Here is a 21811-nt window from a genome sequence, read left to right on the forward strand (position 1 = left end):
GCTTAAATAGGATAGGTGCATGGTGATTGGTCACCAACATAACCTTCCTCAAGACCATAGAGTCATAACCCTGGACCATTGTTCCCTAGCCATGTGACAAGTGGTCACCTGGGCCTTAGGCCCTGTCTCTGAGTAACTAGTCTTAGACTAGCCAAGTGCTTATAAGTTCATCGACCTTAGGGTCGGTCCAGCATTAATGCCTTAGAGCCATTCAACGCTAATATCGATTAGATCTAATCTTCATTCGGCCATGCGTTCAGGACGCTTATGCCGTTTCTGACTCTTAGGTCAGTGTCCCTGACTAGTCAGTGCCATATACAAGTAAACAACATTTACTAGCATTTAATATGCAATCCACGTCCACATTTATTAATCAACATGCCTCAATAACAATCACGCATGTCATATATACACAGGGTGCAGTTTTCTTACCTTAGATTCGAGCTAGAATGAATAAAGGAACGACCCTTGAGAACGATCAATTTTTAGTCCTTTAGCGGTCACCTAGTCATAACCAAACACGGGACATCATCAATAAAAATGATCAACATAGGTTCCCAAACCAAAATCTAGCCTCCGGGACATCAATCCAAACTAATCCAAGTAGTAGAAACAATCTCGAGGCCTAAAACTATGTTCCTAGGGTCAAAACACACAAACGGGCTCAACCCTGCTCAAGAACTGCGGCCCTAGCACATTGGGTCGCAACCCCCAGCCACCATTGAAGCAAGGGCCGCGGCGCCCAGCAAAGGCAAATTCCCCCACCTGCTTCTTCGAGCTAGGGTCGCGACACTCCAAGAATAGGGTCGCGACCCCCAACCCAGAACATGCCCAAACTCGTTCCCCAACATCCCAAAGCCTCCAAAATCATGCCTAAACATTACCAAATCATCAAATCAAAGTTCCCAAGCTTCCCAATGCCCCAAAACCATCAAAACCCAAGGCTCAATCGAACCAAAAACTCAACGATTCACAAAAACCAATTCAAAGCTTATAAACTCTAAAAACTCAAAACTTTAAACTTAGATTACCTTCGATTGGGTTGTTTTCTGTCAAATCCTTCGGTCAAGAAGCTTCTAATCTTTCCTAGGATCGCTATGCCTCGATCCTCACTTGATTCCGACTCCTAGAACTCAAGATTTCTTCGAAAAGGCTTCGAACGGTAAAAATGAACTACGGGAAGAGAACGAGAGGTTTTCTAACGTACGTTCTATCTGACAAGCTACTTCAAGCTTAAGTAACCTCAAATAAAACCTAGTGCTCGGGGTCCCAAAAACCTCCCCGGGGACATTATAGTCAAAACTTCCAGAATTTCATCCTGATCTCAAATACTCCCAATTTATCATCAAATAAACATTCTTATTACCCAATAATTGACCCTGTTATGACAAAACTACTAATCCATTATATAGGACCGTCTCATGCCGAATAGCTCGAATATATCTCCATAATAATGGAATCTCATTCACAAATCACAATATGCACCCAAATATACAAATATACCATTAACGGGCCAAATTATCAAAATATCATAATACTCAAATGTGGACCCACATGCATGCATATAACATCATATTATAATATAATTCATATAAACATGCATATATTCATTTAATGGCATAATTAAGCAGTTATGGCCCTCCCGGCCTACTAATCCTGCCATTAAACCACATCGGAGGATTCAGGGCATTACAATGTTGGGGCGAAGGCTGAGGCTGGGGCAACAGGAGGGGTGGGACCTACAACCTCCTCCCCCGGGGCAGCATCATCAAATATCTTGGCTGCCTGAGAAACTATCTCCGCGATTTTCTCAAAAGTCGCATCCTCCTCGTCATCAACCTCAGAGGGATCCTGGCCAAGCCCACAATAAAATGGAAGATCTCCCTCTGTCAAAGACAAATAATAGTCTTTTTCTACTGGTCGAGGCTTCAACATCGGAAGGACAATCAACTGCAAACAACATAAAACATTTGGTTAACTCAAATAATGATAAAAGATAAGCATATATAAAAAAATATAACTTACATTCTTCTTCATATAACATCGGTGCGATGACGGGCTTGGTGAAATCCTTGTTCCTCCGATGCGACCAACTAAGCATCCTCGGGACTATGTTTCCTGAGCTCCCAACAAGCTCCGTCGCAAGCTGCTGGATAGCCTCATATGCCCAGTACTGTAAGGCCGGGGCATAACCATACATACTGTACTTGGACTCTTGCTGCACCTTGGCATCCTTCTTGTCATCATAGTTGGCCTTTTGCTTCACCATGTCCTTCTTACAAGACTGCAATAGCCTCATATAAGAGTACTTCCCCCATGGATAGCTGAAGAAGTACTCTACGTCCTCAACAATTTTCAGAATATCTCGCCAAATGTGCAACTTGCCTTCAATGGCATTCAAAATCCCCTCAATAAATAAACATAGACCAAGCTTGTACACATCTTCCACAACCGTACAAGTCTTGAAAGCATGGTCCACCTGTGAGAGCTTTACTTTCTCAACATCCTTGAAATACTCCTTTATCAATCGGTCGCTGAGATTACACCCTTTCAACTCTTCTGGTTACGGGAAGGTACTGAAATTCAACCTCGTCACCAGGGCAAACTCTCCCATGCCGAATCTACAAGACTTCGACCTCGAGAAAAAATGCACCTCATCATCGTTGTTGCTGGCGATTTTCCTCAGTAACAGTTGATTCAGCAAGACTTCGGAGAAATTAAACTCCGAAGCCAAAAAGAACTGCTTGAAAGGGGATTCCTTAGCCCTTTCAAGCAGCCCGAGCTCCACAAACCTAGTCTTAATGTGATTTAAAGTACTACTACCCCGATATGTCACTCGACCAGGAAAGTGATCACTGAACGGAACAAGCAACTTAGGCATCTGCAACAACACATGAAAAAATTTGGTAAGAAAACAAAATGTTAAACATAATCAGGAAAAAATTCAAAAAAATTTCATCAAAAAACTGAAATAAGCTGTCATCGAGCTCTATCGAGCTGAAACATACACTATCGAGCCAGTGTCGAGCCTATTGAGCTAAGCAAAATCTGTCTACATAAATAACCATCGAGCCTATTATCGAACCTATCGAGCCCTATTTATTAATACCACAGATCCATCGAGCCTACTGTCGAACCCTTATTGAACCTATCGAGCCCTTTTAACCTAATACCACAGATCCATCGAGCTCTTATCGATCCACCATCGAATCATTCAAACTACCCTATCGAGCCTACTATCGAACCATAATCGAGCCTATCGAGCTAGTTTCATGTATTACCCATGGATAACATCGAGCTTCTATTGAACCTTATCGAACCTATCGAGCCCTTTTAACCTAATACCACAGATCCATCGAGCTCTTATCGATCCACCATCGAACCATTCAAACTACCTTATCGAGCCTACTATCGAACCATAATCGAGCATATCGAGCTAGTTTCATATATTACCATGGATAATATCGAGCTTCTATCGAACTTTCATCGAACCTATCGAGCTACTGGTTCAAACCCAGAAAAAACCACAGAAAAACCCAGACTAAAGAACTACCATACCCATTCCACACCACCAGATTTAAAGGGATCAAAACAACAAAAATAATCATGAGGGTTCAAGAATATACCTTAATGAGAAATAGGTTCGATTGATGGGTTCGATCGGTTCGACGACGTGAGTTTCGAGCTTTGTTGTCGCCGTTGGCTCGATAGGTTCGACAGGCCGACTTCGGAGAAGAGAAAGAGAGAGCCTGAGATCGACGGTGATGGTTATCGCAGAGGGTTTCCTTCGGTTTTTGGGGATTTTGGGTTTCCTTCGAATTGGGTTTGGGTTTCGGGGATTGAGAGAGTGAGAGAGTTTGTGTGGGAAAAAATTTGAGTGAAAAAAAATGAGAGGGGTATTTTTGGTACTTGGTGAAAGTTTAGCACCAATTTGAAAAATTTATTAGTGTTGGTATTATTTAGTAATTATACCCACTATTATGCATAAATAGTGAAATTACCCTTAAAGTTTTGGTTGTTCGATTTGTAAATAAAATGCTAAATCTTATGTTAAATGTAAATCCTTTGAAACACAAAAAAAATAATTATCTCTCCCTCTCCCTTTGCGTTCCCAAATAATTAGAAAAAGAAATAGTTAGAAAATAATCTCACGTGGACGTGGTTAATTCAGCCCTATAATATTTTTGGAGTATATATCTATATATATATATATAATAAAGAAATGGGTGAAAATAGACCCTAATGCAAATTACACTAAAAAAACAAAAAAAGTGATTTTGCCAAGGACCCCTAATAGAGAAATTGGTGAAAGTTACCTGTATAATATGGTATCATTCATTAAACAATCAAGTTGTACAAGAATCGTTTTTCTTGTTTTCACCCAATCCAAATACGAGGTGTAATGCATTACATCATATCATAGTTGGTAAGAGTTTCCTTTCGTTTAATAAAGCTAAAAGTAATTGGATCGATTGAGCATGTCCCATTAACTGTCTTCAATTCTTCTTCTAAAATCGCCAATTAGGTGTTTTCAATTTTTTTAAATAGTGGTTGAATCACAATAAAAAATAAAAATTACTTTATTAATTAGACTTGATAAGCCGTAAGTGTCTTAAATAATAAAAGTTTATCTTTCAATAATAATAATAATAATAATAAAAGTTTTATCTCTTTTTAATGATTACTTTCTCCAAAGAAATTTCGCTCTCTTTCTAATTTCTCCATCGACCTCCTTATACATTAATAACACTCAAGTCATGCTAATTTTATTTGAAAAAAAAATAACTATTTGGAAATATAATAAATCTGTGAATTTTTGTCGGTCTCGTAAAATCTGGACATTTTTTTCCATGGCTAAAATCAGGAGTTTTGTTGGACACCTCGTGCAACAGAGCAATTATTTATCAATATTGCTTACCCAAAACTGAGAAACCCATTTCAACCAATTCCTGTCATAATCTCTCTATTTTCATTCTCTCACACAAAATCCACCACACACCCAAAATTCACTTATTTCATCAATTTTTTTTTATTATTTTTCTTGTAAAATAACACAAAGATTAATTTTTTTTACCTAATAATGCAAAGATTCATAATCTTAACTCACAAAAATATTACCATATCAAATTCTTGGAAGAAAAAAATTATAAATAAATCAAGCACATTTCGTTTATTTAATGCATTTTTCCTACTTTTCTCTAAATAAACCATGCTCTTAAGTCTTAACATGTTATTTGCAGCCCGCTTAACATTTTCTAAAAACTTAAGAGCTTGGTTGACAAAACTTAAAAAATCACTTTTTTTTTTACTGTTGAGCTTAGAAGTTATTTTGAGATTTGTTTGGATTTACTGTCCAAAAAAACTTTTTACCTTAAAAAGCTAGTCCCCAACAAGCTTCAAGGAGTAGCTTCTCCAAAAAAGAACTTTTAATAAGCTAAAATTGGAAGCTTATCCAATCACACTCTTAGTATGTTAGCATTTTGAAACCTTAATTCAAAAGGAGAAATTTTTTATAAAGTAAAACAAAAATTTAAGGCGGTAGAATTTTGCCTAATTTGTCAAGTGGATGAGCCGATCTTGGTTATTTGGAAAAATAATGTAATTAACTTTAATTAAGAGTGTTAATCGCCCACAACAGCCTATAAATAGGGTTGTGAAAGTCATTATAAGATATATCACAACTTAAACAAGCTAAAACGCTGCCAAATTGGGCCTATTCTACTGACGATGTGTGATGTCATTGTGGGAGGTGTCCCTTTGTGGTCATCAAACGACTTTATATTTATAAAGAAAAGAAAAAAAACATAATAGATTGGAGACTTTGGAGTTGGACACGGTATGTTGGCCAGCTTATCCACAAAATCTGTAGATTAAGTGCTCAGTCACCACTTCACCAACCGCTGGGGCCCTTTAGTCTTCAAAGTTAAAAGCTTAGCTATAGTAGGCCACTCACATTCACCTAAATAACACAGCACCTAAAGTTATTCAAAATAAATAACTCCATGTTTATTACATGGTTTATTCCTTTTGAGATTTTTTTTTTCTAATTATTTGTTTAGATAAATTATTTTTTGAACTTTATTTTTGTAAATTGTTCAAATAGGTCATTAAATATGATTTTAATGAACAAAAAATTGAATATAACAACACAAATTTTAAGCAGAATAATTGTGTTTTTATTCTGAATTGCTAGTTTGATAAATTATTTATAATTTAAGTTTAAAAAACTTTAATTAAAATCAGATTTAGGGGTCTACTTGAACCATTTTATAAAATATTGGATCTAAAAAATAATTTATCAAAATACATAATCTAAACAAATAATGAGAAAAAACACATTGTTAAAAAATATGTAAACGCTTTATTATACATAAAAGACTACTCTCCCTTTTCATAATGAAACTATATAATTGTACTTTTATTTTAAAAAAAAAAAAGAGTGCTAGAGTGAGGCCGTAGAAAACTCTCCATATGAAAACATATACTTAAAATGTAAATATGATCAAAATTAACACATGATTTTGCAATATATTTTGTGATATTTTTACAATGCCACTACTAATATATTCTAGTAATATTTTTATAAATGTTACTAAAACTAAATATTTACAAATTAATTGCATTTTTTTTATCAAATGTCACTAAAACATATCAATAATTACATTTTTTTAGAAATGTCACTAATTAAAATACCATTTATTCTCATTAAAGTGATACTTTTAGCCAAATGTCACTACAATACTATTACTGAGACATTTTTTTTGTTGTAAATGCCACTAATTATAATGTCACTAATTCAAATTTTTGGTGTAGTGTTTGTTATCTCTAGACCGGTCAAATTCAATATATTCAACTAGAACGATCCAATCTAATCTAACATATATTGTATATTATAGGCTTAAAAAAAGTTAAAATAAAAATATAAATGTTATTAAAAATAAATTAGTTATAAGAGTAATGATTGAGACACACTTAAACTACATACATTATTTACATACAATAATGTATAATTAATCTAAACAACACAATTAAAAATAATGTGATTCCCACTTAAAATTATTTATGGTTAAAATTTAACCCACATTATTATTTGTAAAAAATGTGTATAGCGTTACTTAGTTATTAAAAGTAAATTAGACTGGATTATATAAGAATTTTCAAAACTCAATTTATAATTAGATTTAATTTATTTGGGATAAAAAACTTGGATTTCATTGAATACTAGGATACTCTATCCATTATATTTACAAGTTATTATGACATTCTAACTTCCCAAAAGCTTGTGGGGCTTTCCTTTTAATGATCTCAGGAATCAAACCTTGTGATCCACAACTTACTCTATATATATATAAATATAGAGACAAATAATATATCTGTACATTTTATGTTCTTATTAATTACAAAACGTACATAGTCCCTGCATTATTACTCTTGGGCTTATCCTGTTATTATACTATTTATTCTTTTTTTTCCTGAACCACCAGCAGAATAAACTCTCTCCCTCTACATGGTCGAACTTTTGCATCCCCAAATAATGAAAAAAAAGAAACACTAAAAACTATGCTCACTTGTTTAATTTAGTATATATTTAAACTATGTATTTATATATCGGAAAATTTACCCAATACACTTAATTTTGCTAAAAAAATATATTTTAACATACTAACAAAGTTTTTTTGATTCAATTTTATGTTTTTAAATTTTTTTTTACATTTTTACGGTTTTTCTTGTTTTTTTTCTTTTGTGTAATTTTTTTAATTGTTTTTTGTGTTGTTTTGTAGCTGTTTCATTTATGTATAATTGTTTTTGTGTTGTGTTTTAGTTATTTAAGTTTATGTATAGTTGTTTTGTTGATATCTAATTGTTGTTTAATTATTTTTAAATATATTTTGATTTTTTTCAAACGTGTTAGTATGTAGTGGGATGACTTCAAATTGTTATTTTTGAACGTGTTAGTATGCAGTTGAGTTATAATTAGTTGTTGCTCAATTATTATTTTTAGTTGCTTTTTTAACACCCGTATCAAATTTTTGAAAAAAAAATCAAGAACGGTAAAAAAAATAATAAAAGATATACCGTTCGTCTTTACTTTTCTAATTTGTATCCTCAAATCTTTTCTTTTTCTATATTCTTGTTCAATTAAGTTATATTATGCTATTTGATGCTATTCATCCCTTTCATTTATGTGCTATTACATTTATTTTTAAAAAGAAATGCCATTAGAGGATTTTCAAATTGTGGTACTCTGGCGTAGTAATCTTCTAAAATATGTGAAATTATTTTAATGTTGTAGAAATTGAAATTTTATAAAGAGTCATAATTTGAGTATATAACCATACATCCATAATGATCAACATAGAGACTAGCTGAGGAATTGTATATAATTAGTTTTTTTTTTTTTAAATTGTAAATCTGAAACTCCCTTGTTCTCCTCTCTTTTTACTACAGTTTGTCAGTTTTCTTTTTTCTGCTTCTTCATACACATGCACGATGTATCTCGACATCATTTTGCTACATAGAAGAATCAAAATATTGGAACTTCAAGCTTAAGATTGTCAATATTATAGTTATCGTTGATAGTTTTATTTGAATGTTAGGTTTTAGCTTATTCTTCTTCTTCTTCCTTTTATTTATTATTATTATTTAACTTGATTCACTATCTTTTCACCCTCTCTTGATTGTGGGCCTTCTTCTCACCGCCTGCTTGTAGTGTTGCATGTTGTAGATGCTTGATTCATACTATATTTTGCCCTAATTTCTTTATTTTATTATATTATATATTTAAAAAAACTGATTTTTATTGAAATTATAAATAATATTTTATCATAATTTATTTAATACTCGTATATTATATTAAACATATTTTATTTATTTTTATGATATTATCTATTTAAAATTTATATGATAATTAAAAAAAAATACATACTTAAAAATATAACTTTAAAATTAAGTAGCCGTATATATATTTATAAAAAAATTCCTTACATATTATAGAATCGTTTTTCTTGTTTTCACTCAATCCAAAAACGTCGTATTTATAAATGCATTGCATTATGAAGAGTTTCATTTGTATAAAACTAAGAACAGTTGGATCGATTGAGCATGACCCATTAAGCAACGCACGGTCTTCGGTCTTCTTCTCAAATTGTCGATTAGTCTGTTTCAAACTTTCTACCAACTTTGATCGTAAATTCTAACAAAATCTCTCGATTAAATTGGACTCACAAGAACAAAAAGTCCTAAGTGGCTGGCTGCCCTATCATATCATTGTGCTGCACTGCTACCTTTAAATTTGCTCTTGCATACCCTCACTACGTCTCAAGTCCTGAGCACATGAACCCACTTTAGTGTACTGAATTTCATAATTTTGACCCATTAATTAAGTTATCTGTAATCCTAGCCGGAAAGTCAACACTCAAAACCATCAAAGAAAGAAGGCCAGTAGATTTTTTCTTTCTTTCTTGCAATTTGACCCACAACACGTTTTGGTCTACTAAATTACCCCGCATATAAATATAGATATTTTATAAACAGATGCTATAGAAAAATATTAAATATTTTAAATGAGAATTGATAAGGAGTGTCCTACGTTACAAAGATATGTCATTCTGTTATGGGTATCGAATTTTGCACAATTAAATTTAATTATTATTTTGAAGTATCAAATAGCAACACTTATTTTAAATTTTGTTAATTTTTTTTTTGAGAAAAACATATATTAAATTTTGTTAACATTGTCTATTTAGTTGAAAGGAAGAAAATAGAAGAAAAGAAAAAGGAGAAGACAAATTAAGAATAAAGTAAAATTAGAATTTACCAATTTTATATGTATTATTTTGATTTAATAATTATTATTTTTAATTCAACAAATTTGTTTTTTCAATCTATTTTTCTTTTTTAGAAAGAGAATTTTATCAAAGTGCTAAAAAGGCCAAAATTAAGCATTCTAGCATCAATAATCTTCTAAGGTCATAAAGGGGCAAGAAGATCAAGCCACCATACTTTACCATTGTTCATAGAAAGAGCTAATTAACTTAGTTAGAGGATGGTCTAGAAGATTAGTATTACGATGCATAAAAAAAAAAATCAATAAAAATTTTGCACAAGAAAACTCTACCTTCTAAAACTATGCCCAAAGCTAAATGCACTGTTAAGAACAAAGATATGCCCAGTTATGGTCATTAGCCATATTATTAACTGTAATTAATCTTGTTACTCATTGTTAATTGTATAGCTGTATTTTCTGTTTTAGTGGTTGCTTGTTTCCCAGCACTAGGGCCACCTGGCATTGTGTAATTGGTACCTGTATTGTTTTACCAGAGTATAAATTCAAACGGTTTCCTCAGCCACAATTGTGCTGAGTTTTCCACAATTACTGCACCCTACTTTTTAGAAACTTTATCTTGGTATCAGAGCAACAGGCTCGGCCAGTACCCATGTCCTCCCAATCTCAGACCCCACTGGCCACAACCACGGCTGCAGCAGGTGCTGCAAGCTCTTCGACTGTAGCTCCTCAAAATTTTACCCAGTCTTTCAATACACTCAATCAACCTTTCCCATTGAAGCTTGACCGGAAAAATTATGTGCTATGGAAGACTATGGTCTCTACTGTGATTAGAGGTCATCGTTTGGACGGCTTTGTTAATGGAACTCGACCATGTCCCTCGGAGTACGTGCCAGCTCAAACGACAGTGGAAGGAGAACCAGGTTTCGGCGTTACCATCAACCCAGATTTCGAACAGTGGATAGTGGGCGACCAGTTGTTAATGGGATGGTTGTATAGCTCAATGACCGAAGGTATAGCCACCGAGGTGATGGGATGTGAGTCGGCAGCTGCCCTATGGAAAGCTCTGGAGAATCTGTACGGGGCTCATTCAAAATCTAAGATGGACGAAACAAGAACACTGATCCAGACAACCAGGAAAGGCTCAATGCCCATGGAGGAGTACCTGAAGCTGAAGAAGAGCTGGTCCGACTCTCTCGCTCTAGCAGGGGAGTCTTACCCAGAGAGTCAACTTGTTTCCAATGTAACTTCTGGGCTAGATATCGAATACTTACCCATTATTCTGCAACATCAACAACTTGGCAGGAACTACAAGGGATCTTGCTTGCTTTTGACAACAAAATGGAGCGTCTCCAAAATTTGAGCATCAACAACAATACTAAATCTGGTCACCCACTGATTTCCCCAAATGCTAATGTAGTGAATCGGACCACTTTCAATCGAGGTCGTAGCAGCAATACTCCTCACTCAACACCCAGTAACCCAAGTGGTTTTCGTGGAGGCTATACCCGCGGAGCAAACAATGGAGGTCGTGGGCGTGGAGGTCGTTTCAATGGGTCCAAACCCACTTGTCAAGTCTGTGGGCGTTATGGACACTCTGCAGCAATTTGTTACAATCGATATGATGAATCATATATGGGTTCAGATCCGAAAGCTAACAATCATACCAACCAGAAACAGAACCAACAAGCAGCTGCTTACATTGCTTCGCCAGAGGTGATTGATAGTGAAGCCTGGTTTGTAGACAGTGGAGCCAGCAATCATGTAACAGCTGATGAGAACAACATGGGTCAGAAACAAGAATATGGTGGTAAGGAAAAGCTGGTCATTGGTGATGGTAATCAACTAAACATTTCGCATTTGGGTATTGGAAAACTACATACAAATATTGTGTCGAAACCACTATTGCTGAATAACATGCTTCTTGTTCCTTCTACTGCCAAAAATCTGATCAGTGTATCTAGTTTAACAGCTGATAATAATGTGTTCTTAGAGTTTCACTCTGGTTGTTGTTTTGTGAAGGACAAGGTCACAAGGAAGGTGCTGCTGGAAGGAGTGCTTAGAGATGGACTTTATCAGCTTAAGCCATCACCCACAAAATCTGGTTGTAATCAAACACATCCTCTGTATTTTTCAGGTGTCTCTAGTCTGTCTAAATCAAGAGTTGCTAAGCCAACCAATGTTTATGTTTCCAAGAAGGATGTGTGGCATAGGCGTCTAGGCCATCCCTCGTCAAAAATTCTCAAAGTTGTCTGTGACTCTAACAATGTAAAGCTATCCAAAAATGGAATAGAAAGTTTCTGTGAAGCTTGTCAATTTGGCAAATCACATGCGTTGCCCTTTAAACTATCTACTTATAGAGCCTCTAAGGTGCTTGATTTGATTCATACTGACTTGTGGGGACCTGCACCTATTGCATCTAACACAAATTTCAGATTTTACATACACTTTATTGATGACTTTAGTAGATTCACTTGGCTTTATCCCTTGAAACACAAATCTGATGCACTAAATGCATTTGTTGAATTTAAAGCCCTTGCTGAAAATCAATTTGAAACTAAGATCAAAAGCATTAAGTGTGATTGGGGTGGTGAATATCAGGTATTTGAAAAACTTGTTAAGACCAATGGCATCCATTTCCAACATTCTTGCCCACATACTTCAGCCCAAAACGGTAGAGCTGAAAGGAAACACAGACACATAGTAGAAATGGGATTAACTCTTCTTGCTCAAGCCAAAATGCCACTCAAATACTGGGTTGATGCTTTCCAAACTTCAGTCTATTTGATAAATAGACTTCCCACTCCAGTATTACATGGAAAATCACCATTTGAAACCCTTTACTGTAGGAAACCTGATTATAAGCAATTAAAAACCTTTGGTGCAGCATGTTACCCATGTATAAGACCCTATTAAAGCCACAAGTTTCAGTTTCACTCATTGAAATGTGTAAATCTGGGTTTTAATGATTCATACAGGGGATATAAATGCCTTAGCACAACTGGGCGTATATACATTTCACGGAATGTTGTTTTCAATGAAAAAGAATTCCCATTTGAGAGTGGTTTCCTAAATACTCTAGCACCAGAAAAACAAGTTGTCATCCACAATGAGTGATGGTCTCAACTTCCAAATGTTCACTTCAGCCCCTATAATCATGTGTCTACAAACAACTCCTGCCCTTCGTCCTCTCAAGCACCTCCTGAAACGTTCCCAGCAGCAGCATCTTCCCAGCAGGAGGTTAGTAATTCTATCTCTGTAAGTGCAACTCTTGACACCTTTGACCATGGTTTTGTGGTACCTGCAACAGTGACAAACGACACACAAGAGGGTGAGACCCTTGCTGAATTGACTGGGCCGATTGATGAAACAAGTCAGTTAAATGCAACTGAAATGCAGACCAAGTTGCCATCTCACCCAATGATAACCCGATCAAAGGCAGGAATCTTCAAACCAAAAACATATTTGAGTGCATCCAAGTGGGCTGAGCTTGATGACGAACCTAACAGCGTGACAGAAGCACTAAAACACGATGGATGGCGGAAAGCCATGGAGGAAGAGATTGAAGCGTTAAAGGCAAACAAGACTTACTCTCTTGTCCCAAGAGAACATATGCAGAATCCAATCGGTAGTAAGTGGGTATTGAAGATCAAAAGAAACGCAGATGGGTCATTTCAGCGGTATAAGGCGCGGTTGGTAGCGAAGGGCTATCACCAAAGAGCAGGAATCGATTATGGAGAGACTTTCAGCCCAGTTATAAAGGCATCCACGGTCAGAGTAATTCTCAGCATTGCAGTTTCTAGACAGTGGGACATTAGACAAATAGATATCAATAATGCCTTCCTAAATGGGCATATTGAAGAGGATATATACATGTGCCAACCAGAGGGCTTTGAAGACCCAAAGAGACCCGATTATGTGTGTAAATTACACAAATCCCTGTATGGATTGAAACAGGCCCCAAGGGCCTGGTTTGACAAGTTGAAAAGCACATTGTTGATGTGGAAATTTCAGAATTCAAGGGCTGATACCTCCCTGTTCTTTTACATAGACAACAAAGTAATTATCCTAGTGTTGATTTATGTTGACGACATCATAGTAACGGGGAACAACAACTGGAAACTAAACGAGTTTATTCAGTTACTGAACAGGAATTTTGCCTTGAAGGACCTCGGTGCACTCCAGTTTTTTCTGGGAATTGAATTAAAGAGGGACATTACAGGTCTCTACCTCACTCAAACGAAGTACATAGACGTGCTACTGAAAAGAAACAACTTGCAACATCTCAAACCTTGTCCTACACCCATAGCATCGAGGAAGTCACTATCCTTAACAGATGGGAAAAACATGGTCAATCCCACGGTGTACAGGAGTTTGATTGGAGCATTGCAATATCTATGTAACACCAGGCCGGATATAAATTATGCAGTGAACTCTCTAAGTCAATTCCTTAAAGCCCCAACAGATGTTCACTGGAAAGCAGCCAAAAGAATATTGAGGTACTTGAAAGGGACTCGCACGCATGGACTACATATTTGTTGTAGCGACAGGATGAATATCACTGGATACTCAGATGCTGACTGGGCCAGCAATGTGGATGACAGAAAGTCCGTTGGAGGTTATTGTGTTTACTTGGGAGACTCACTGGTATCTTGGTCTTCTAAGAAACAAGCAGTGGTATCCAGATCTAGTATAGAGTTTGAATATAGAGCTCTTGCCCATGTTAGTGCAGAAATCACGTGGATAGAATCGTTACTTAAGGAACTAAAGTTTCCTCAACCAGAAAGACCAATCACCTGGTGTGATAACACCAGTGCAAGCGCTCATGCCTCAAACCCAGTCTATCATGCGAGAACAAAACATATTGAGCTGGACATTCACTACGTTCGGGACAAGGTACTCAAAAGAGAATTAGAGGTTCGGTATATACCATCTGCGGATCAGATAGCAGATTGCATGACAAAAGGATTGCTCCACGCACGGTTCAACTATCTTACCTCCAAACTCGGTGTGAAGAAATCACCCTCTCGTTTGAGGGGGGATGTTAAGAACAAAGATATGCCCAGTTATGGTCATTAGCCATATTATTAACTGTAATTAATCTTGTTACTCATTGTTAATTGTATAGCTGTATTTTCTGTTTTAGTGGTCGCTTGTTTCCCAGCACTAGGGCCACCTGGCATTGTGTAATTGGTACCTGTATTGTTTTACCAGAGTATAAATTCAAACGGTTTCCTCAGCCACAATTGTGCTGAGTTTTCCACAATTACTGCACCCTACTTTTCAGAAACTTTATCTTGCACCACTTTCTTGTTAATGACATCATAGACTCTAATAAATAATTTCTATCTATTTTTCTCTTTCCCTCTCTTTTTTTCCAACCAATCATATATTTTCTTTGCTCCACTTTTATATTCCAACCTTTCTTTCTTTTCCTTTTTCTCTACCAAACATAGATAGGATAAACAATCCAACACCATTGTCTAGATTCCTTAAAGCTTAAATATTAAGTTGCCATTTAATAACGGAGTAGGTTTGGTCACAAAATTCATTCATTCTATCTTCTTACCATAATCATTTTCAGCAGGTAATCAGGTTACGCTTCGTGTTTTTTATTTTCGTTCCAATTTTCGGTGAATATTATCATACACATTCATTCATACGTGTTGGTTGTTTAACTAACAATTAAATAACTTTCATTGACAGAATACTTCGTTTATATTAAATAAAGCGTGTAATTTGTTTAAAAGTAGCGTAAATAAGAAAAAGCTTAGCTAAACCGGTGTTGTCCTTGTCAATTTCCAATATTATTATTAAAAATATATATATCTATTATAATTTCGAATATATGTACGCCACACCGTTGGATGTGGCCCATTTCCACGTCACATTTTATATAAAAAGAAATTATTACTCTACTATATATAAGCACTATCAAACTCCAACTTCCAATCCATTCACGAATCCAAAAAATTAACTTTTTTTTTCTCGTTACAATCAGTAATAATAATATGGCTGAGAATATGAGCAAACTCGAAGACGAGGGAAAAAAAGCTGCTCCTATCGATGGAGACATACTAGAAGCCGTACTATCGCGAGTGCCACTCACCGATCTAGTCGCCGCGTGTAGAGTTTCCAGGGACTGGCACGCGGCCGTGTACTCCTCTCTCCGCCACGTTAACAGAATCAAACCCTGGCTCCTTGTTCACGTTCAGAGCACCCGACCCCCCTACGCGACTAACTCTTACGCGTACGATCCACGCTCTGCCGTCTGGGTCCATCTCCACCAACTACCTTCTACCAACTTCAAGTACGTCTCCGCCCTCCGCTCCTCCCACTCCAATTTCCTCTACATGCTTTCTCCTTCCCAGTTCGCCTTCACCTCCGACCCTCTCCGCCTCACCTGGCACCACGCCGCTACTCCGCCGATGGTCTGGCGGACCGACCCTATCGTCGCTCTCGTCGACGATCGCGTCGTCGTCGCCGGTGGCGCGTGTGACTTCGAGGACGATCCGCTCGCCGTCGAGATTTACGACCTGAGGACTCACACGTGGGACACTTGCGAGTCCATGCCTTCCACTCTGAAGGACTCCGCCGCCTCGACCTCGATGTCGATCGCCGTTCACGGTGGCGAGATGTACGTGAGTGAGAAATGTTCCGGCCTGACTTACTCGTTTGATCCTGAATCCAAGGCGTGGCGAGGACCGTACGATCTTCGTCCTGATGAGAGCGTTTTTAGCTCGGTCGTCGGATTGGCCGACGGGAATTTGATCGTGGTTGGATTATTGGGAAGCTCCGAGTGTGTTGAAGGCGTGAAAGTGTGGAAAGTGAGTGGCGAATCTATGGAGTGCGAAGAAATGGGAGAGACGCCGAAGGAGCTGGTGGAGAAGTTCGTAGGAGAAAGCTACTGCGTTCCGTCAGTCGCGGTGGCGGCGATGGGCAAAAGCGTATTTTTACACAACCCGACGGACCCTGGGGAAGTGATCCAGTGCGAGATATTGGATGGAGAGTGCAGGTGGGGATGCGTACGGAACGCGGTGGTGAACGACGGAACTCGGATGCAGAGGATGGTGATTGGTTGTTCTGACGTGAACATTTGGGATTTGCAGAGAGCCATGGCTATGAAGAATGACCTGGGATTCGTCCCCAAAACTATTGCTTAAAATCTGCCTACGTGGCATCGTATGATTGGTTTAATATATTTTTTATTCCATTTATTTTAAAATGTTATCCGTATTTTATTGGCCCCGCATTTATGGAGTTAATACAAATTTAATTTATCAGTCTTATAATTACCTATGAATTGCCATTAATATTCCATTACTTCTCTTTATTTTTTCACATTCACAAAATTTACATATAAATATCAATGTATGATGAATAATTTTACAAAAATATTGTAAATAGATTTGATACAAATTGTGTATACTGATTTACCAACTGATATTTTAGTACAAGGAGAAAGGTGCAATTGCAAAATAAATATATATTGTAATTGAGCATTAGAATACCTATTTTCTATGAAGCTAAATAAGTATAGCTAATAAAATTAGTTATGTAAGTCCATCCTAATAAACTAAGTTATGTTACTCCAAGCAAACAAGTAAAAAAAAAAATTGCATTGCTAGAGATACCTGTTGAATAACACACTAAGATAGATTCATAATAATAATAATAAATTAGTACATGTGCCTCGCACTTGTATATAATAACTTATTACTATAATTAATATTTAAAAAAATTTGTGTATATAATAATTTATTTTGGCTAGCTAGAAAGTTGAATGTGAAAGAAAAGTTAAAAAAAAAACACCAACCCAATCACATATAGTCAAGAATATAAAAATAAATAATAAAGATATTTCAAATTTGAATTAACACTAAGATGGAAACTTCTTCCTCCTTTCATTTTGTTGTTTTTTCTTTCTGGAAGTGTAGTTGGTGCTTGCACTGATTGTGTTTGGGCCGAGAGAAACTTCTTCTTTGCAGGTTGTTTCAGATGGGAGTCGCCAAGTTTGGATTAATCTCGTGGTGGTGCTCTAGATGCTCTTTCTTCTCAGCCACAGCAGATGAGTTGACCTTTCTTCGACCTTCAAATATGGGCGCGTTTTAGGTCATGGAGTTTGTGGGGCTGAGTTTTAAATGGATTTGTTTAGATTTAGTGGGTCGGATTCAAATGAGTGGTTTCCTTCTCTCTATCATCAAATGGAGGTCTGCTTGGTTGTCAGAAGTTTGAGTCCACTAAAGTTTTTGCTTAACTTTAGACTTGTTCTTAGATCTATTAGTTTACTTTTGTTGTTGCTATGTTTAGTTTAGTATTTTTTTTTTTTTTTGGATGTTTTCGTTTCATTTGATTTAAATTGTTTGTTTTTTCCAATTTTGGTATTGGATTTTTCCTTGATTGGGATTTGGCGACAAATTTCTTTAATCTGTCTCTTTACCTACTATCTATAGTAATATGATATTTGTTCACGACTGTGATTATAAATAGGATGTGTGCCTTGGTATATAGTTCATTTGATTTTATTGTCGTTTGCTCCCCTTTTAGAGAATAATTTGATATTTTGGCTTATCCATGATCAACTTAAGTGGACTTAACCCTTCTTTTCTTCTTGAATTAAACCTTAGTCTTACCTAAAATAATTTAAAAAATATATATATATATATTTTACCGTTTCACATATTAATTAATTTGTTTTAGGCCTCCGTAGACAAATGTATGGTCACGAGAAACTCATGCCTTACGTTACATTGAGGTATGCGAACATGAAAGTAGAGTAATGGGTGATTATTTCGATTATATAGATATAGCAACAATAATTAACTTGCGTCGCAGGTAGTGACAATGACTACTTTAAAATGAAAGGTATATATGAATAATCTGTCTGTCTATGAAAGCAAGCACTACTGCTACATTGTCCGTGCAATAATGTTTACTTAAATATATTGTGGATAAGAGATTCCAAAGGTCACCACCACTCACCACTCACCACCACAACCACTTTGGACCTGAACACTACTTCTCACATCAGTCACAATATCCATTTTAAAGAAAAAAAAATATTTTGCAAAATAAAATAAAGGGCATCTCATCTATTATTAAGAATTATAATTAAAAATATATACTTTTCTATTTTATTCCATTGCAGAAAAGTAATCCAAAATTAATTAATAATCTAAGTTAAAGTGTAAATAAATTTATATAAAAGATTCTAATAAATTTTAGAATAGAGTTTAGTAAATAAGAAACAAGTTTATGTATTAGATATGAAAATTAAGCACAAACAAAATTAATATAAAAAAAATAAGAAGTACAAGAACCGCATATTTTTTTAGGAAGAGTAATGATATTTGTACTAAAATTATATACAAAAATATTACCTAAACTGATGTGATAATTTTATTTAATTAATTAAATTTATTTTTGGCGGAATCCAAACAGTATCAAGTTAGTGTGATGTTTTAGTGTACATATCATTATTCTTGTAAAAAATAACAAGGCATGCAGAGAGTAAAGCTACTGAAAGTGGTTGCTTTGAGTTGTTAAGTGTAAGCTTTGATCAATTTTTTGGGCTGCCACTATTAACTTGGGTCGACATGAAAGAGATGAGGCACGTATGAATCATAATGGGGATTTTTAAAAAATATGGCTTTTTAGCCATCAATGTGCAAAAATATGGGAGTTCAACTTTCTTTAATTTGTACGGGAAAATTTAATTAAGAAAAACTTAGTTTATGGGAAAACTAATCCCATATTGGAAATCAAAATTAATCAAAACAAATGAGCAAAAGAAGGGGTACTATAGTAATTAACATAGCCAAAACTCCTTCAGCCAAGTCCATCTTCTCTTTCATTTTGCCTTAGCCGCCTCACCATCTCCACCATAGCCAAAACTCCTCCACTCGGCTGCCTCACCATCTCCACCATCATCTCCGGCCACCCACCCTCACTACCTACCAAGAACACCCCAGCCACACCTCCGTGAAACCCAGCCACTCCTCCACTCGGCTGCCTCACCATCTCCACCATCATCTCCGACCACCCCCTTACCACCTGCCAAGAACACCCCAGCCGCACCTCCGTGAAACCTAGCCACCTTCACCACCTTAGGCGCACACCTCCATGAAACTCAGCCAAGAACAACCCAGCCGCACCATCAACGAACACAAACTCAATTCGCGCATCTCTGCGCGATTCCATTCGCGAGCCCCCAAATCCAAAACGACGAGGATAGACTGAGGTGAGGGATGTTCTAGTGGTGGTCGGAGGCGAGGAAGAAGGGTGGTGCTTGGGCTGTGTGCGATTTGTGGTGCTCGGATCTTTGCAAAACAACGGGGATGGCTGGGTTTACGACGGGGTTTTGTGTGTAGGGGATGGGGGTTTCTGGTGGTGGTCGGAGGCGAGGGAGGAGGTTGGTTCGTGGTTAGATCTGGTTTTTTTTTTCTTCTGTCTTGAGATCTGTGGTAACTGGTTACCCTCACGTTGTTTGTTTGTATATTTTAGGAGGTAACTGGTTACCTTCACATTCTGATGTGTGCGTATATTTCTGGGTTCTATATGGTAACTGGTTACCTAGGTTACTAAATCATACTTACTCTTCTTTTTTTTCCTTCAAATGTGATGTTTTTTTTTTTCATTTCTAATATGAGTGACTCGTCAACCTCTTATGATAATTGGTTACCCCTCTTATGGCAGTAAGTTACTGATCGCACTGTAACTGGTTACCCCTCCTGATACATGTTATTTAACCTCTAAGATTATTTTTTACATAAATGTGAAAAAACACAAACAAGTAATTGGTTACCCCTCTAGATAAATGTTATTTAAGCTAGCTGTATGATTTTTTTTACATAACTTTGAAAAACTAATTAAGTAACTGGTTACCTTACCTAAGTTTTAAAAAAAAACGTTACAACCTAAAAAAAAAGAAAAAAAATGTTTACAATAAATAAAAAAATAATAAACACAATTCATATTACAAAAAAAAAAAAATTTGCAAAACAACCATGGAAAAATTTAATATAAAAATAGTTATATAAAATTAATATAAAAAATAATCAAATAAGCTAAAAAAAATAATCAAATTACAAACATACCCTTCTAAATTCATAAAACTTGATTAAGAGTGAAAATATGGCATAAACAAACTTTTGTACAAAAATATGGGAAACTAAATCCATAAAAGTGAAAATTAAAACAAAAAAAAGCCATAGATTAACTTTTCTTGAAAAAAAAAAGCCATATTTTTGCACAATCTATTAAAATTCTCATATAATATGTAATTTTCACAATCATAATTCTCGGACTGAAGTCAACATGACTGGGCTTTAACTTTGGGCTTGGGCAGTACTTGGAGAGAGAAGGAATGCTTAGACGTTGGCTGCTTCTAATTGGATGAGAGTTTGGACCTTTCGGCTTTGTTAGATGGGTTTTTTTTATATATATTTATGAGTTTTTTGAGGTTGTTTTAATTTTTCTACTTTTTTTTATGATTTTTTTTATTTGGAAGTTCATATTTATGAGATTTTTTTTTTATACATTTGAAAAAATATATAATGATACCTCATTTTATATGATAATTATGTTTATTTGATTTTGAAAGTAATTTTTTTCCTTCATTGTTTTTATTATTTTTTTAGTTTTTAAATTTTTTTTTCCAAACTTATTTTTTCTTCCATTTTTTTTTATTTTTTTTCTACTAATTTTTTCCTTCATATTTTTTTCCCATTTTTCCATTATTTTTTTTTTCATTTGTGTTGTTTTTTTTCTTCATATTTTTCAATTTTTTTTTTCATTTTCTCCTTATATTTTTTTTCATTTTTATATTTATTCTTTTCTCCTTTAATTTTTTTTTTCTTTTTTCACACATATGAGTTTTTTTTTCTTTTTCTTCTTCTTCTTTTTTTTTTTCATTTTTTTCGACCAATATTTTCCTACATCTTTTTTTTTTCTTTTCATTATTTTTCTTCTTCTTCTTTTCATTTTTGTTCATTCATCAGTTTTTTTTTCTTTTTTTTTTTCATACAT

The 21811-nt window shown here is 35.5% G+C and overlaps 1 protein-coding gene across 1 annotated transcript; it reads left to right on the top strand.

Moving 5' to 3' along the window:
• Positions 1–15751: 15751 nt before the first annotated feature.
• LOC133822142 (F-box/kelch-repeat protein At1g23390) lies at positions 15752–17079 on the top strand. Its single transcript, XM_062254375.1, has one exon. It carries the CDS (start codon positions 15796–15798, stop codon positions 16945–16947), a length of 1152 nt encoding a protein of 383 aa, XP_062110359.1. The 5' UTR covers positions 15752–15795; the 3' UTR covers positions 16948–17079.
• The last annotated feature ends 4732 nt before the right edge of the window (positions 17080–21811 follow it).

The sequence above is a fragment of the Humulus lupulus genome, chromosome 3 (assembly GCF_963169125.1).
Source record: "Humulus lupulus chromosome 3, drHumLupu1.1, whole genome shotgun sequence".
NCBI classification, from domain to species: Eukaryota; Viridiplantae; Streptophyta; class Magnoliopsida; order Rosales; family Cannabaceae; genus Humulus; species Humulus lupulus.

Excerpts from the sequence above, each read along its gene's own strand:
- LOC133822142 (XM_062254375.1), top strand. The coding sequence starts at position 15,796 with ATGGCTGAGAATATGAGCAAACTCGAAGACGAGGGAAAAAAAGCTGCT.